The 18,665-nt window shown below is 49.6% G+C and overlaps 2 protein-coding genes across 2 annotated transcripts; one reads left to right on the forward strand and one right to left on the reverse strand.

Moving 5' to 3' along the window:
- Window positions 1-7,224: 7,224 nt before the first annotated feature.
- Window positions 7,225-9,265, reverse strand: LOC124233851 (glutamate-rich protein 4-like). The gene is made up of 2 exons (XM_046651104.1): window positions 9,073-9,265; window positions 7,225-7,927 (listed from the first exon to the last, which is right to left on the reverse strand). Exons 1-2 carry the CDS (start codon window positions 9,244-9,246, stop codon window positions 7,694-7,696), a joined length of 408 nt encoding a protein of 135 aa, XP_046507060.1. The 5' UTR covers window positions 9,247-9,265; the 3' UTR covers window positions 7,225-7,693.
- A 2,434-nt stretch (window positions 9,266-11,699) lies between these two features.
- On the forward strand, window positions 11,700-17,553 carry LOC124233852 (distal membrane-arm assembly complex protein 2-like). Its single transcript, XM_046651105.1, has 6 exons — window positions 11,700-11,742; window positions 12,942-13,138; window positions 14,645-14,725; window positions 15,491-15,627; window positions 15,737-15,899; window positions 16,325-17,553. Exons 1-6 carry the CDS (start codon window positions 11,725-11,727, stop codon window positions 16,500-16,502), a joined length of 774 nt encoding a protein of 257 aa, XP_046507061.1. The 5' UTR covers window positions 11,700-11,724; the 3' UTR covers window positions 16,503-17,553.
- Window positions 17,554-18,665: the final 1,112 nt, after the last annotated feature.

Below are 18,665 nucleotides of genomic sequence, written 5' to 3' on the forward strand. Positions count from 1 at the left end.
TCCTCTGATACACTAAGGTGGCCATGGAACTGAGCAAAATTGTAACTGAAGGCACTCCAGGACCAGTTCAACTGACCGCATCTTATCAATAGAGTAATTAAGAAACTGTCTTTCAGGGGCCGGCCCCATGGCCGAGTGGTTAAGTTCGTGGGCTCCGCTTTGGCAGCCCAGGGTTTCACCAGTTCGGATCCTGGGCATGGACATGGCACTGCTCATCAAGCCATACTGAGGTGGCATCCCACATGCCACAACTAGAAGGACCCACAACTAAAAATATACAATTATGTACCAGGGGGCTTTGGGGAGAAAAAGGAAAAATAAAATGTGAAAAAAAAAAAAAAAGAAATTGTCTTTCAGAAAATTTGCAAAGTCACGTAGCCAGAGCATGTGCAGAAGAAGAAATCTTGACCTGAAATGACTGCAGAACTAAAGATTCTCCTCCCCTGAAACCAAAGGACCAGGACACGTCCAGGACTTAAAAGTCAGACTCTTACCAGAAGTGAGGGGTCCATCATTCAGAAAGATCCACGGTTAAAATTCCTTCCCCAGGGGCTGGCCCTGTGGCCGAGTGGTTAAGTTCGCGCGCTCCGCTGCAGGTGGCCCAGTGTTTCATTGGTTCGAATCCTGGGCGCGGACATGGCACTGCTCATCAAACCACGCTGAGGCAGCGTCCCACATGCCACAACTAGAAGGACCCACAATGAAGAATACACAACTATGTACCGGGGGGCTTTGGGGAGAAAAAGGAAAAAATAAAATCTTTAAAAAATAAAAATAATAAAAAAATTCCTTCCCCACCTCATCAGAAATGCTTAGAACCTCATCACAAATATTTGGAATCTCACCATAAATGCTTGAAGGCCACCAATCAAAACCTGTCCCACCAGGGGCTGGCCCTGGGGCTGAGTGGTTAAGTTGGCACGCTCTGCTTTGGTGGCCCAGAATTTCACCGGTTTAGATCCTGGTCATGGACACTCCACCGCTCATCAAGCCATGCTGAGGCGGCGTCCCACATGCCACAACTAGAAGAGCCCACAACTAAAAATACACAACTATGTACTGGGCGGCGGGGGGGGTGGGGAGGGGGCTTTGGGGAGAAAAAGGAAAAATAAAGTCTTTAAAAAAAAAAAAAAACTGTCCCACCAGTGTTTCTACATGCCAGCCTGTTCTCCCTAATCTCTTAAATTTTGCCCCAAATGTGAACTGAGGAGACAGATCTGAGGGCACATGCTCCCTATCTCCCTGCAGATCAATCTCACAGAATAAATTTTATTTCTTTTCCCAAAAACTGATTTAATTAGTTAAAACTGATTTAACATATTTAATTAGCTTGTTTACGGGCATCAGAAGGGAGAATCCCTTTTTCGTGCAGTAACAGTAGGCTAGGCTAAGCTAGAATGTTCGGTATGTTAGGTGTATTAAATGCATTTTGGATTCACAATACTTTCAATTTTTGACAGATTTATCGAGATGTAACCCCATCATAAGTCCAGGAAGATCTGTATCAAACCCAGGCAGATGTAGCATTTCTGCTTTGCTCGCTGTGGCCCACCTTTTCATCCATGTTTCAGCCAACCAACCAACTAAACTGTCAGAACACTTTCTAACTCCTGAGCTGCAACATTCAATGCAGAATCTCTGATGAGTTAGCCCATATCAATGAATTCGGCCCAATCCAAATTAACTTCCCTTCCACCATTATCCCACACCTTTAATGTCCATGCCCACCTGTTTCCCAGATTTCTGTCTATATAAATTTATGCAACTCAAGTACTTCCTTTGGAGTATAACTCACATTCATCCTGGGACACACTTTGTACCTCTCCTTTAGGCTCCTGCTGGGACTTGAGTCTAGTTTGAGGTCTAGAAGCGAAAAAGGGTGGGGAGGGTCCTGAGGGGAATCAATATCGTCTTCCATGGTAACTGCCTCAGGGAAGACCAATACCATTTGCTCAGGTGATGCAGGATTAAGCCCCTCAAACGGGGCTGAACAGACCACATTTAGGGTGGGAGTCTTCTTCCACTGGCAAGAAAGACTCATCAGAATTTAGGGGCTCAATGTCTCGAGCTTCATCAGCGTCTTTCCACAGATCTCCATTCCAATTTATAGGATCCCGTTCCTGCCCAATAGCTTGTGGGGCTGCATAAGCCTATGCTGGCGCCACCTGGTGGATGCAGGGCACCACAGCATCCAATAGAAATATAATACAAGTCAGGTGTGTCATTTTAAATTTTCTAACAAGTTGTTTTCTAACAAGTTGCAGCCCGTGGTGAAGCTCATTGTACTGGTCTATAAGACGATGCCCTCCTGAGGGTTGAGTATGCTGGGGCATATGAAACCTCTTGCCCGGGCTCTGCACACTTCATGCTGGTGAGCATTAGCTGCTGTGATTGCTGTCTTTCTGCTTGTCTTGTCTTGTTTTCCCAGAATCCCCAGTGTTTGAACAGCACCTCACACACATCAAGTGCCCGGTAAATGGTTGTGGAATGAATGAAAAGTGGAGCCCTGCGACAGAGGGCCCCAGGCCCGCAGCCTCACAGTCCACCTTACCATCCAGCTCTCATTTTCTGAGCCCTGTGTACCTGCCAGGCACTGTGCCAACCACTCCCAATGAATTATCTTTGAATCTTCACCCAGCCCTGAGAGGCAGGTGGCATAATCATCTGTATTTACCCATGAAGAAACTGAGGTTCAGAGAGGTGGTCACTTGCCCAAGGTCACTGAGCCCGTAGACACCTGGTCATCAGTTCCTTGACCTCTGACCCATTGGAACCCTGTCAGCTAGTCTTCTGACCTCAGGCCCAAGGGAACTGAGTGCCCAGTCTCCTGACCTGTGACCCATGTAGTCCTAGGTACTCATGCCCCTAACATCTGACCTCTACTCAAACCCTGGCCATGAGCCTAAATAATTCCAGATGTCTGACTTGGTCTGCACCAGAGTCTTTTATATTTTCTCAGACTGAGGTGGTGGCAGAGTTGAGGGACCAGAGACTCAGGGTGTCTGGCATGGAGGGCCAGCCAAGGCCTAACCACCCTCAAACACACAGCCTGTGCTGAGGCAGATGGGCCGCCTCTCAGAGTCTCTGACCCTGTTCCCATGGGGCAATGGGAAAGACATCCATTAACACATCCTCATGTGTGCATGCATGAAATGGGCTTTCCCATGACTCCCACACACACAGTCAAGATACCTCAGAAACACACATGTGATCTTCTCACAAACCCACTCCTCGTCTGTGTCCCCATCCTCTAGTACCCAAGCCAATGCCCCTCCCCACTGCAGCCCTGCCCCAGCAGTCTCCACCACCTGTCTCTTGCTTCCTGAGCCTCCCTCCCACTGGGCCTCCTCCCCTCCCCAGAGTCCTGCCTGGTCCAGCCTCACCAATGCCCATCTGGTACCCTCCAATGACCAACCCTTATTTTTTGAGATATAATTCACACACCATAAAATTCACCCTTTGAAAGTGCACAACTCAGTGATTTATAGTATACTCACGTTGTATAACCATCACCACTATCTAATTCCAGAACATTGTCATCACCTCAAAAAGAATACCTCATACTTATTAAGCAATCATTCCACATTCCCACCTCCCCTCAACCCCAGACAACTGCTAATCCACTTTCCCTATGGATTTGCCTCTTCTGGACATTTCATATAAATGAAATCATACAATGCTTGGCCTTCTGTGTCTGGTTTCTTTCACTTAGCATAATGTTTTCAAGGCCCATTCATAATGTAGCACGGATCAGTACTTCATTCCTTCGTATGGCAGAATAATATCCCACTGTCTGGATGCATGACATTTTGCTTACCCATTCCCCAGTTGTGGGCATTTGGGTTGTTTCTATTTTTTGGCTATTATGAATAATGCTACTATGAACATTTGTGTATGTCTTTCTTGGATATACACCTAGGAGTGGAATTGCTGGATTACATGGTAACTCTACATTTAACTTTTTGAGAAACCACCAAACTGTTTTCCACAGCAGCTGCACCATTTTACATTCCCATGAGCAACACAACAGAGTTCTAACCTCTCTGCATTCTCATCAACACTTGTCATTTTCCTTTTTCTGGATTATAGCCATCCTACTCGATGTGAGATGGTATCTCATTGTGGTTTTAATTTGCATAATTTCCCTAATGACAGTGTTTTCTGAAATGACCACAGGAATATTTCCTGTCCCACATGCTTCCAGAACCTTGCACTCCCCTATAAAGAAGTGAAGCCCATTTTCCCTTCCCTTGAACCTGGACAGGACTTTGGGATTGCCTCAACAAATGGAACATGGGAGGGTGACTGAAGAGCTCCTGAGACCTGGTCCTACAAGGCAATATGGCTGCTGCCTGGATCTCTCTGTGGGATACTTGCCTTTGGAATCCACCCACCACGTTCTATGGAAGCCCAACCTAGCCACATGGAGAGACAACACAGAGGAACAGAGGCCCCCAGCCAACAGCCTGCATCAACTGCAGACATGTGAGTGATTGTGCCTTCAGATGGTTCTGGCTGAAACTCAATAGCTCATCATGCAGCAGAGATGAGCTATCCCTGCAGATTTCAGATTCGAGAGCAAAATACACGTTGCTATTGTTTTAAAAGAACTGAGTTTGGGGTTCTCTGTTATGCAATAGGAGACAGCTGTAGCAACGCTGACACTGCTGGACCATGGACCACACTTTGAGTAGCAAGGGGCTGTGTCACTGGATCATTTGCATGTGCTGTTTTCTGCTTGTTGCACTCTTCCCATTTGCTTGGGAAGCATACACTCTTTCTTTGCTTGGCTCATTTACATTTATTCCTTTGGTTCTCCTCTAAGAACACTTTCCTGATGTTTAAGGCTGGGCCTGTTGCTTCATCTGAGTCCCTCAGCCACCTGTGCCTCCCCTATCCCAGCCACAACCCCTCTTTCTGGGCCCTCCATTCCAGCCCTGGTCATATTGGCTGTCCCTGTGTGGTGAGAGCTTTCTCCCCCTTAGCTGGGCTAAGCTACAGGAGGGCAGGCCTGGAGCTGACTTGGTCATTGCTGGCTGTAGCTCAGTCAGGGTGGTGCTGAGGATGGTACCAGTGTTGCTAACCACATCCACCCTAACTCCCTGAGTGTCTTCCCCATACATGTCACCTCTGTGGCCAAGGCCATGGCTCAAAGCAACTCCCACCCAGACATCAGGAGCCACCCACCACGCTGTCCTTGAATACTGAGCATTCCTTCCCAAGTCACTCACTCCAGGCTCTTCTCAGTGTCTCCCCCTCCAAGAGTGACCCAGACTCTGTGGCATGGAGCCCCACTCCCTCAGCCCTTGTGACTCCAACAGCCTGAATGGAGCTGCCAAGAGACCCCAAACTGCCCCCAGCCTCTTTTTAGAGTGCCAAGTAAAAGAGAGGGAGAGCTGCTCATTTGCATGTTCTTCAGGTGTCTTTCCCCTTGCCTGGGTGCTGGGGTTGGACTTCCAACATCCTCTCCAGCCCTCCCACAGCAGAGCTCCCAGCACCTTAAGATCTGGCTAAGGCTGGCAAAGGAGGACCAGTGTGGGGATGGAGTCTTAACCCCTAAACTCCCCTTGCGCAACCCCAGACTTGGGGGACAAAAAACAACAGGTTATTTTTAAGGAGGATATCCTCATAGACAGGGATTCAGCACCTCTTCTGCCAACATCTCACTTCTCTGGGAACATCCTCACTCCCAACTAGACAGCGTTGTGATGAAGAATTTTCCAAAGTATCACTGAGTGTTTGTCCTCACTGGGAGTAATGGTTTTATGAATGTCCAAGTGTCTCCCTGAAGAGATGCCTCTCCTCAGTCTGGACCCTCCACCTGGTGACTTGGGCATCTTTTCTGCAAACGCGGACCTGGGCAAGAGTTCCGTATGCAGCCTAGCTTCTCCTCAGCCACCACCCGCAGTACCAGCCTGTCTCCTGCAGGGGGAGGTCTGACACATTTGCAACACCTCTGGGAACATCTATAAACCCTCCCTGCTCATCTACTCACACCCACATTCCATTTTCAAATGTCTGAAATAGTGCTGTGACATAGAAATACAACGGGAGCTACATATGTAATTTAAAATTTTGTAGCAGTCATTTGAAAATGTTAAAAGAAACAGATGAATAAGCACATGAAAAGACACTCAATCTTATTTAACATTAGGGAAATGCAAATCAAAAACATAATGAGATACCTTCTCACACCCATTAGGATGAAAAGAAAAAGGAAGAAGAAAAAGAAAATAAGCGTTAGCAAAGATGTGGAGAAATCTAAACGTTCATGCATTGCTGGTGGGGATGTGAAAGGTACAGCTGCTGTGGAAAACAGCAAAGCTGTTCCTCAAAAAATTAAACATAGAATCACCATTTGATCCAGAAATCCAACTTCTGGGCATATACCCAAAGAATTGAAGCAGGGACTTGAACAGACATTTCTGCACGCTTGTTCATAGCAATGGCATTCACAATAGCCCAAAGGTGGTAACCCAGGTACCCACCGATAGATTAATGGATAAACAAAATGAGGTGGGTACATGCAATGACTTATTACTCAGCCTCAAAAAAGGAGGGAAATTCTGACTCATGCTGCAGCACAGATGAACCTTGAAGACATTATGCTAAGTGAAATAAGCCAGACTCAAAAAGACAAACACATGACCCCACTCACACGAGGTTTGTGGAGCAGTCAGATTCATAGAGACAGAAAGTAGAATGGTGGCTGCCAGGTGCTGGGAGAGGGGAATGGGGCGTTGTTTAATGGGGACAGTTTCTTTTTCTTTTTTTTTTTTTTAAAGATTGGCACCTGAGCTAACAACTGTTGCCAATCTTTTTTTTTTTTTTCTGCTTTATCTGCCCCAAATCCCCCCTGGTACATAGTTGCATATCCCAGCTGCAGGTCCTTCTAGTTGTGGCATGTGGGACACCGCCTCAACGTGGCCTGACGAGTGGCGCCACATCCACGCCCAGGATCCGAACTGGTGAAACCCTGGGCCGCCTCGAGGAGCGCGTGAACTTAACCACTCGGCCACAGGGCCGGCCTAATGGGGACAGTTTCAATTTGAAGATGAAAAGAGTTCTGCAGAAGGATGGTGGTGATGGTTGCAAAACAATGTGAATGTACTCAACACCACTGAACTCGACATTTAAAGATGGTTAAAATGGTAAATTTTATGTTATATATATTTTACCACAATAAAAAAATTTTAAAAATACAAAAGGTGAAATTAATTTTAGTAATCTTTTTATTTACCCCAATATACTCAAAATATTTATCATTTCAATGTTATTAATTTTTAAGATTGTTGAAATGTTTGATCTCTTTATCATACCAAGCCTTTGAAATCTGGTGTGTATGTCACACATACGGAGCATCTCAATTAGGGCTAGCCACGTCTCAGGTGCTCAGTAGCCATCTACCCACATCTCCACCAGAGACCCACCTCTCCTCTGCAACACACCTGCGGCTCCTCTGCAAATACACCTAGAGTTTCTCTACAAACCTCCCTGATCACCCACAAACATGCCCACAGCTCACAGGCCAACCCCTCAGTCTCATCTCAGACATCTTCAGAGAAAGTACTTGTTCAAGGAACACATGTGGGCTCCAAATCAACATTTCACTTGATTTGACCTGCACATCCCCCCTCTTCTTTGCATAAATTTGCATCTCATTCCTGTCAATCGGAAGCACATTGGCAGGGCCTCAGATGGTCATCTCAAAGTCAGGGAGGCGGTGGCAGTGGGCTGGGCGGGAGGCCCCCCGGTGTCCTTCCTCCTTCTTCCGCTCGGGCTCTTTGCCCTCCTCCTCTTCCTCGATGCTCTCCTTCTCCTCCTCTTCTTCCAGGAAGGCAACCAGTTCTTCCCGTAGCGCCCCCATCTCCAGCCCCAGGCTGCACAGCTGGCCCAGCAGCTGGGCGTCCACTCGGCGGAGGTTCCCCTACCAGTGAGAAGGGGGAGTCATGGGCATCCCTCCCCAAAGGACAAGCAGTTGAGCTGCCCCCTTCCGGAACCTGGGTGGGAGCAGGTCCCGGCTCAAGTCCTGACAATATTCTTTGCTTGACCCAACTTGAGTCAGGCTCCTGAACCTTCTCCTAGACCCATCTGTGCACTTCCTTGTAAAATCCAGTTTTAGCAAGCATCCTCCATCCTCCCCATCTGATCAACCTCCATATCTGGTCAGCTTGCTCACCCTCCACCATCCCCGGAGTGCTGTCTGATCACCCTGGCCTGCCTCCAGCAAGAATCCCGTTAGGCCTTTTACCAGAATCCCCCCTTACCCATGATGTGTCCTCTTAGGAATTTTCCATCCACTGACGGTTGCTCCTTGGCTACAAATCCCCACTTGCCCATGCTGTATTCAGAGCTGAGCCCATTCTCTCTCTCTTCTACTGCAAAAATCCCATCGCTGTGGTCCCTACACCTATCACCTTACCATCTTTAAAGGTGTCATAAATATTTTTTCTAAACAATCCAGGCCTGCAACACTTGGGTGGGGTCCCCAGTGTGTCCCTGGACCCTAAGTGCCATCCTGATCTCCCAGTGTCTCTTGATCTCTGTCTCTGTCTGTCTTTGTCTCTCCATTTCATTGTCCCTCACTGTCCCTACCTCTCTCTCTGTGTCTCTGAGTCTTAAGTCTCTTTGTTTCTCTTATTATGTCTCCTTGTCTTGTTATGTCTCCACTTGTCTGTCTCTGTCTCTTTCTTTCCATATCCCTGTCTCTTTGTCTGTCTCTATTTCTCTGCTCCTGCCTTTGATTGTCTCCACCTCTCTCTGTCTCTCAGATTTAATCTGAGTCTCTGTCTCTGCTGCTGCTCTCAATCTCAGCTTTCCATCTCTCTCTCTCTTTCTGGGTCTCTCTGTCTCTGTCCCTCTCTATTCCTGTCTCTCAGTCTTCGGCTCTTTCTATGTCTCTGTCTCCATCTCTTTCTCTGTATCTATCTCTCTCTCTATTTCTCTATTCCTGTCTGTCAATGTCTGTCTTTCAATCTCTAGCCCCTTCTATTTCCATTCATGCTTGTTCATTCATCCATTCTCTCTGTCTCCCCACCGCTCATCTCTTGCCCCTTCAAACCTCTCACTCACCAGCTCTTCCCAGATCCACAGAAGACGGTCCCAGACACCTTCAGTGTTTAACCCTGGGGACATGAGGGTCTGATCAGCCCTCCCCGCTGGGGGGACCGCCATCAGGGCCGGGGGAGGTGGGCCTAGCCCTGGGGGCACGAGTCCAGCCTGCCTCAGCTGCCTCCACTGCTCCATAGTCTCTGAGCAACAGCAGCCAGGAGCAGGAAGTAGCAAGGTCCAGAGTGACCCAGTCCCCTGGGGAGCTTGGGGGTGGGGGGAGGAAAGGGCAGAGCGGAGGTGGGGGAGGAGGAGGCTGGGATAGCATCCCAAAGTCCATTCTGCAGTGAGAATCAGCAGCCTCGTGTGTTTCTTCTTTCCTGTTGACGTCTAACCTCAACTCTGCGCACAAGGGTCCAACCACAGCCCCTCTGGCAGAGGTCACACTCTACCTCTTCTCGGGCCTGACCTCTTGTGGGTGCTGATGTCTGAATGCCTGGTCTCATCTCCTCCTACCCCTCCTCAGTCTCCTCTGCTGCCTTCTTCTCCATTTGGCCCCTGGTTAACCCCCTGCTTGGTCCTTCCCTCTACTCCACTCAGGCCAATCCAGGGCCTCCCAACCAGTGTGCCTGAGCAGCCAATGGTGGCTTCCAAGAGGATGACCCCTCAGTGTCCAGGCTGCTGTCCTACAGGGGAACAGCCAATTCTACCAACCACAGACTTGCCCACAGATATTATCACTATCAGCATTGGCCCGGCTGTGGGAAAGGTTGGGACACACTGTGGGCCTCATTCTGCTAGAATCTGTCTTTCAGGCTCAGGGTGTTCAAATTCCATCTGTATATCAATGGCTCCCAAGTCTGTGACTCCAGCCTTGACCTCCCTCCTGAGCTCCAGACCTCTACTCGGCATCTCCACCTGGATGCCTCAGGCATCTCAAGGTGAATATACTCAAAACAGAACTCTGAGTTGGGACTTACAACACTGTATTAGTTTCCCACTGCTCCTGTAACAAATTGTCACAAACTTAGTGGCTTAAAACAACACAAAGTTATTCTCTTACAGTTCTAGAGGTCAGAAGTCTAAAGTGGGTCCACAGGGCTGGGTTCTAGAGGCTCTAGGGTAGAACCCATTTCCTAGCCTTTCTCAGCTTCTGGAAGCCACCCGCACTCCTTGGCTCACAGCCCCTTCCTTGCATCACTCCAACCTCTTGCACCTCTCATCACGTCTCCTACTGACTGACCCTCCTGCCTTCATCTAAGAGGACCTTTGTGATTACACTGGGCCCATCCCGATTATCCAGGGTAACTTTCCCATCTCAAGATTCTTCACTTAATCACATCTTCCCCTTACCACATATGTAACACATTCACAGGGATCAGGATGCACATATTTTGGGAGGGGACACTATTCTGCCTACCCCTGCTCTTCCAAACATGCTCCAATCCCAGTTTCCCCAGTTCCATAAGTGGCATCACTATCCTTTCAGTTTCTTGAACTATTGGCATGCTCTTCAAAATAGACTCATAATCTGAGCACTTCTCACCATTTCCATCACCCCGTCCCTGCTCCTGTCCCCATTCAGCTCTTGTCTAGACTATTTCAGTAGCCTCTTTGCTACAGCCCTGCTTCCACCCTTCCCCTCCAAGATCTGTTCTCCACATGGCAGAGATGATCTTTAGAAAATGTCGATCAGATCATAACACACCCATGTGAGTGGAATAAAGCAGTCAGCTTTCTGCCCACCACTCTGACCCAGTCTCCTACCTCTCTCTGCAAGCTGGTTCCCACCTCTGGGCCTTTGCACTGGCTGTTACCTCTGCCTGGATCACTTTTCCCCCAGATCTTTGAATGGCTGTCTCCTTCTTATCTTCACCTCCACTTAATTGGCACCTCTTCAGAGAGCCTTTGCTGATGGCCCTGCCCCCTAGTCACTCCCTATTATATTGCCTGTTTTTATTTGCCTCTTATCAAACACTATCTGAAGTTATCTTGCTTATTCATTTGTTTCTTACCCATCTTCTCCCTGCCTGAAATGTTAACTCCCTGATAGAGGGACTTGGTCTGTCCTGTTCACCACGGTAACCTCAGCACCCAGGGTAGTTCCTGACACGTAGTAGGTGTTCAGTAAATACCTGGGGAGTGAATGAATAATTCTATCCAGAAGACTTCACCTTGAAACTTCACCCTGAGATCTAGCCTTGAACTCCAAACTGAAATCGAGAACACATCACAATACTAGTCTTGAGAGCTCACCTCTGTCTCTTGCCCTGAAGTTTAACTTCACCAAAACCCTCGACCTTTCCCTTCCCTGACCCTGGCTTAAAGAATGAGACAGTCACTTTCTCAGTCACATCATTCCCTGTTTTACGGAGGTAGCCAGTGAGAGCTGAAGGAACAAGCAAGTTCAGGGGGACTGTGAGCACAGTCGGGGGGAAGGTCGCTCCTCCACCAGGAAGTGCTGCACACCCTCCCCTAGGGAAAGCCTGCAGAGTCCCATTTTAAGGCCCATGGAGAGGGCTCCCAGCAATCCCTAAACCCAAGAGTAAAAAGAGCTTGCGCCTTTACGAGGAGGGTTGGAAAACGGAGGGGGCGTGGCCGTACGAAGAGAAGTCTTAGCCGGAATTAGGCGGGTGGAATAAGACCGGCCCTTTCCGGTTACGTAATCCTATCAAGATGGCGGCGCCCAAGGCGGTAGGTGACCGGCGCTCCTGGAGTCCCCAAAATTGAAATCCGCTCTGCTACCTCTGCCTTCAGGGACTCTGTCGCTGCCCAGGGAGCAGGAAGCGAGAAGGAGCAGGAGGCTCCTCCGCTGGTCCTTGCGCTGGGAGTGTACACGTGTGGCCCTCAGGAGCCCGGAAGTAGCGCCGCTGGTCGCAGAGGACGTTTGGAGAGGGAGCGGGGCGGGGACTTGGCGGAGAGGAACCAATGGGGAAGTAGGAAGTGTGTTCCGAAGATGGCCCCTCAGCCAATCGGAAGGAAGGATCCGATTGGGGGCCCAGGGAGTCATTGGGCGGCCGAGAGTGGGACCTGCAGCGGAAGAGGGTTTGCGGGATTGCGGAGAAACTGGTCTTTGAGCTCCAAGGGTAGGAGACCGGAAGGTATGGGTGAGGGAAACTCGTGGGAGAGTTAGGAATTTAGATGGAAAACCAAAGGGATGATGGCGGGGGAAGGGGCAGGAACCTAGAGGTGAATTTGGGAGTTCCAAGGGAAAGACCTGGGGAAAGTTAAGGAGAGGATTTGCAGTATTCGTGGGGAGAATTCAGGAAGAATTGGGCAAAATCAAGGAGTGGATTTAGGGAAAATGAAAGTAAGAGGTTGGGAGCTTAAGAGGCTTAAGAGGAATTTTGAGGGAAGATAAGGATTTGAGCAAACTTATTCTGAGAATTTGGGGCAAAAACAGAAATTGGGACAGGCTAAGAGAAGACTTTGGAGGGGAAATTGAAGGAAGAGTTTGGCGGCTTTAAGAGGTAAATTAAGGGTGGTTTGGAAAGAAATTAAGATTATATTTTGGGGAAAGAAATGGCTTATTAAGGAAGACTCCAGGGAGAAATGGATAAAATTAAGGAAATAATTTATGGGAAATTAAGAGGTCAGATAATAGAGATGTTGAGAGAAAAATAAGGGTTGGGGGAGAATTTGGGAAAACCAAGGATATTTGACCAAATCCAAGAGAGAATTTAGGGTTGGTTAAGGGGAAGAACTTGGGTAAACGTGGGGAAATTGGGGTGCTCCTAAAGGCAGAATTTGGAAGTTCTGAAAGGAGAATTTAGTAAGCCGCAAAGCGTTGTGGGGGTGGTGGGGAGATTCGTGGAGCAAGAACAGGGGGATACTGCCCTGTCTCTCACAGGAGGCTTCAGTCTCAGCCCCTCTTCTCCTCTTCTCCTGTCTAGTCCCTGTACCTGGTGGCCCCAATATGGAAAGGAGGTCCCAGGGGCATCCGTGGCCTGAGCAGGACAGTGGCCCCAGAGGGCAATCAGAGGAAGAGGAGGACGGTGCTCCAGTTCCTGGCTGACCGGTTCTATGATGTGCAGGCTCTGAGGGAATATCTGCTTCGAAAGCAGGTGTCGAAGGTGCACCAGAAAAATCGGTGAGAACCCCTGGCCTACAAGACTGCTGCCAGGCAGAACCCAGATCCTACCCTTGCCACTCCAAGGCAGCCCTGTGACTTCCAGTACCAGCCTTGCCGACTTACATCTTCATCTCCAGCCCACACCCTTCCCAAGGACTGCAGCTCACAAGGCAACCTGCCGCCCACCATCTCCTCTTAGAGGTCTAGCTGGCATGTCAAACCTAACATGGCTAATGGCAAGCCCTTGATTTCCCCCTAAGAAAGTCTGCTCACCTCTAAGCCTTCCCTATCCCAATAAACAGCACCACTGCCCACCCAGTTGTTCAGGCCAAATTCTAAGGAGTCATCCCTGATTCCTCTCTTTTCTTCTCTGCCCCAACATCCAGTCCATCAATAAAATACTACAATATCGTAAATTTGACCAGTTCTCACCTCCTCATTGTTTGTAGCCTGGTCTGAGCCCCTTCGTTGTATGGTTGGATTAGCGTAGGCATCTCCTAACTGGTCACCTTTTGCCCCCTGCAGTCTATTAGGGTCTACAAAGCAGTCGAAGAAAGTATTCTTCAGAAAGTAAAATAGGGCTGACCCGGTGGCACAGCAGTTAAGTTCGCATGTTCCACTTTGGCAACCCAAGGTTTGCCAGTTCAGATCCTGGGTGCGGACCTACACACCACTTGTCAAGCCGTGCTGGAGTGGGTGTCCCACATATAAAGTAGAGGAAGATGGGCATGGATGTTAGCTCAGGGCCAGTCTTCCTCAGCAAAAAAGAGGAAGACTGGTGACAGATGTTAGCTCAGGGCTAGTCTTTCTTAAAAAAAAAAAAAAAAGAAAAGAAAGTAAAATAGATAACATTACCACTTTGCTTAAAACCCCCTGATGATTTCTGATTGCAACTAGAATAAAAGTGAAACTCCAAGCCCTAAAGCCTGGCCTCTACTGAGCTTTAAGACCCTTGCCAAGGACTCTCCTCACCTCCACCAACATGGCATCCTTATTGCTCTTTGTTCAACCATCCTCATCTGAGCCTCCAAGCCTTTGCACTAGCTGTTCCCTTGGCCTGGCAGGCTTTGCCCTGACCTCTGTATTCCTTCTCACCACTCAGATCTCTGCTCAAGTGTCACCTCCTCCAAGAAGCATTTCTTAACACCTGAACTAAATCAGCCTCCCCAGTCCCCACCCCTGACCGGAACCACTCCTCGTCAGCCCCTGTGTTTTATTTTCATTATGGAATTGATACTATCTGCAATTCGCTTTTACTCCTTGGTTTATTATCCGTTCTCACTGTAAGATAGCTTCACAAGGGCAGGGACAGTTATCTGTCTTGGTCGCCACTGTCCCTCAGTGCCCAGCACTTAATGGGCACTCAATAAATATTTACAGCCTGATTCAGTTTGCCTGTCTGTGTGTCTGCCTGCCTGTCCGTCAGTCCTGGTGCTGTGGACTCCGACCCCCCAGCAGCACCCGGGCATGGTGATGGGGGCGGTGCTCACCAGGCCTCACCCTCACCTCCTGTTCTCTTGGCAGATCCTTCACCTATGTCAAGGAGCAGTACGGCCCGTACATCGCAGCCGCCTATTTCGTTCTGAAGCAGGGAGGCGCAGTCAAGTATGACAGCAAAGGTGTCAGGGGGTTGGAGGGGGTGGTAGAGCGTCTCTCTGAGCCCTGGGCTCTGCAGTCAGACAGCCTTCCCCATGAGTCCCTGCTCTCTGCCCCCTACTGACGTGTGACTTGGGGCTTGTTCCTGAGCTTCAGTTTTGTCATCTGTAGAATGGGATGGTAGTTGTATCTAACCTACAGGGTTTGCTGTAAAGATTGAGAGACATTTGCAATCTAAACACTTGGAACACGGCCTGGCATAGCACATGTGCTCAATAAATGTGTTTCTTTTCTTTCCTCTTTCCCCCTCCTTTCTCCTTCCCTTTGGGTTTTTTCCCCCTTTTTCTTCTTTTTTGAAAAAAACAATTCATGTAGACTCCATCCACCCCACATCTTGGTTCCAATTAAAATTCACTGTTTGCGCACTTCCTCTAGCACCTTCCTTAGAAACAGTCGATGTATCTGAAAATGTCTCAGCTTTTGCCCATCTGTGAGGATTCTTGTATTACAGCTCTTTTCTCTTATGTTAGTAATCTCTCTGGCCGTCAGCTTCCAGGTGTGTAAAATTGACCAAACATTCCATCTTGGATGGGATTGTCAGAATATCCAATGAGACCAGACATGTAAAGCCCTTAGTCCAGGGCCTGCTATGTAGTAAGTGCACCAGATGCAATACGATCATTTTATTGTACGGGGCTAGCGAGCGTTCTCAAGAGGCTGGAGGCCTGGGGAGAGGCAGGGTACCCTGCTGACATTCCCTGTCTCCCATTCCAGGTTTCAGGGCCAGGAGTGGATGCGGCCAAATGGCCGTGGCCGCTTCTCTCTTGAGTTCTTCAAGTTCCAGGCAGTGCCTGTAGAGGCTGTCGATGCCAGCGGCTGTGCCATCAACTACCAAGGCCTGGACAACCTCTGTGAGTGGGGTAGGGTGGGATGGAGTGGAGATGGGCACGGCTCTGCATTTTCCCTTTTGTGGTGGGCTCCAGAAGGGCCCTCAGTGCCATCTGCTCTCTCCCCCTACAGTGGCCCTGAAGGAGCTCCAGTCCCTGTCGCTGCAGCGTTGTCCCCATGTGGATGACTGGTGTCTTAGCCGCCTCTACCAGCTGGCTGGCTCACTGCAGGAGCTCTCACTGGCCGGTTGCCCCCAAGTCTCTGAACGGGGCCTCGCCTGCCTCCACCACCTCCAGTGAGACCTCAGCACAGGCTGGGCCCCAAACCAGGGCAGGGGCTCCCACCCAACACAGATACGGGAGAGGAAGTGGGGAGGGGGCACTGCTGGGTGGTTCCCCGTATCACCTGCCTCCATGACAGACCTCAAGCTGTGTGCTGCATCAGCACATACTTGCAAGAAATCTCTGGGAGGATGGAAGGACTCCTAGTTTGTCGTCTTTTTTTTTTAATGAGAACTCCATGGTATTTATACTGTTGCAGAACAGTAGGAGCCAGAGGTGTCTATTTGTAACTAACAGTGGATTTCATGTACTTGGACATTTGAAGGCTTTTATTTTAGGAAGCTAGGTGTTGAAGTGGGGACTGGTACACCCCCCTCCACACACACACACACACATGCCATCCTCACACGGGCCTCCCCCCCTTCTTGCCTCCTCTCAGGAACCTCCGCAGGCTGGACATCTCCGACCTCCCTGCCGTGTCCAACCCGGGCCTCACTCAGATCTTGGTGGAGGAGATGCTGCCCAACTGCAATGTTCTGGGGGCTGACTGGGCCCAGGGCCTGAAGCTGGGGCCGGAGGAACAGTCTCAGGACACAGCCGGGTCCATCCCTGCCTAGCCCTCAGCCTCCTCCCCGTCAAGCTGGATCTCAGCAGAGCTGTGTTGAGTGTCTGACAGTTCTCCATACTTCTGGCTTTCAGTTGGGTTCATTCAGTGTGGGGTGGAATGAGGGGTGCGGCACTGGCAGCTCAGGGGGAAGGAGAGCAGGAGGTCATGGTATTTATTCCCCCACCTGAGGGAGGTGCTGGCTGCACCCTGGGAGGAAAATCACCACTCCTGTCATCCTGTCAGGCAGCCTTTCCCACACACTCCCCTCCTTCCCAGTTCCAGTCACCTCCTCCTCCTGCCTCTTCAGGCCTGGGGAGGTCAGGGCTCAGTTGTAAGTCACCCCAGAAAGCTGCACTCTCCCTCGTGGTTTCCCCCGACTTTGCCCACTGCTATGTCCAGAAATTCTTGTTTTGGCTTTTGTCAACAGACTCTTCTCAAATTATCCTCATTTGAGTGTGCAACAGTTTCCTGCCGGGACCCTGACTGATAATGGGGTGCTACTGGCATTTTACAGGGTGGTTCTTCCCTGTGTGGGACGACTCAGCTCCCACAGGGTACAGCATCCTGGCCCACACTCGCTTAATGCTGGTAGCATCGCAAGTCCTGTGGTGTTCCCACCTAGCGATTTATGGACTCGCAGCTCCAAATTCAGCTTTCTTGTTAGCTCTGTGAAAATTGATCTGAGCCTTTGAAATATTTTTCCTTTGCTAACTGGCACGGTAAGGTCAGTAGAGGGCGCTCAAGAGGCATTACAGAAGGAAAGGCTTTTGCTTCCTGGTTCTGATCAGGTGAGCTTGCTCAGGTCCCTGCAGTGCATGTGGCTTCCCCAGCACCTGGCTCCTCAAAGGTGCCAGGTGGTCAGCAGCTTCCCTGGCACCACCTCCCAGTCAGTTTCATAGAGGAGTGCCTCCAGTGAGGCACCTCCCTGGGAATGACTCCACCACACCCCAGAAGGTGGACTTCCAATAAATTCCAAAGCACTTTACCGGTGAATCCTCGTTATTTCAGTTTGCTGTTAAAGTCAATAATTCTTTACATTAAATTTTTCCTGCTCAAATTACGATGTGCTTTTTCTCTCCTGATTGGATCCATATGGATACGGCATTGGCATTTGGAGTGTTCCATGAGACAGACTCACAAAGGTGGGATTTGGGGCTTGGTATGGTCCTGCCGTTAGCTTGAGCACTGCGCTGAGCTTCTTGGCAATGGGAAAGGATGTCAGAAATCCACAGCAGGCAGTGGCATCACAATCAAACTATCGCCTGGGGTCATCTGATTGGACCCAGAGGAAACAGATGATGTCGAACCCCCAAGTCACTCTGAGCCTCCCTTACCAGTATCTAAGGAGACCACCAGCCTTCCTGGGCTTGAAAACCCTGTGATGACCTCACCTAGGCAGATGCCCTGAAACGGGGTGTCCATTCTTAAGACTTATCACAGGCACCCCCTGCTGTCACTAGACCCATAAATACCTCGAGTCAAATCTCAACATGCTCCAAGGGACAGGTGCTCACCAGGACCCAGGAGGGAACAGCTTAAACCCTGAAAAAATTACAAGACTTGCAAATATGTGTATGGCAGAGACCTGGGGACCCATGCAGGAGTGGGTTCTGAAGGTCTTAGACCAGTGAGCAGATGGAACACCAGATGGGACCAAGTTCACTGGTACGAGGGCACGTACTAGAGAGTTGCTATAATAAGTTAGCCAGTGCAGCGGGAGTGGTTCTAACAGCTTTCCTGGTTGGCTGCCTGGAACTTGGACGCAGCAGTGGCCTAGGGCTACTGAGGCAAGAAGCCAGAACTGCCCTGGTGTTAACTGGAGAGGGGGATCCAAAGGCTTAGGGAGGCAGGAATTTGGGGTTGGGCTGATCATGTTCCACCCACACATCCACCCCCACCTCGGTTCCACAAGAAGGCACCTCTTGAATCATTCTCAGTATTCAGCTTACCCTGTTCCAATTGCTGTGTGGTTTCTCCTTCCTGATTGGGCCCAGAATGATGCACACAGCAACCGAAACTGTACCCTCTGAGATTTCCAACCTCCCCCCGGAGAGGCAGTGTTGTCCCTGGTCGAAAACCTCTGCACCCCTAGATGACATGAACCTGAGATGAACCAGAAGCCCTCAAGGGGCCTTGACCCCCGCCCCCAGCCCCAGAGGGGATGGGGAGCTGG

Source organism: Equus quagga, unplaced genomic scaffold (genome assembly GCF_021613505.1).
Source record: "Equus quagga isolate Etosha38 unplaced genomic scaffold, UCLA_HA_Equagga_1.0 262_RagTag, whole genome shotgun sequence".
Taxonomy (NCBI): Eukaryota; Metazoa; Chordata; class Mammalia; order Perissodactyla; family Equidae; genus Equus; species Equus quagga.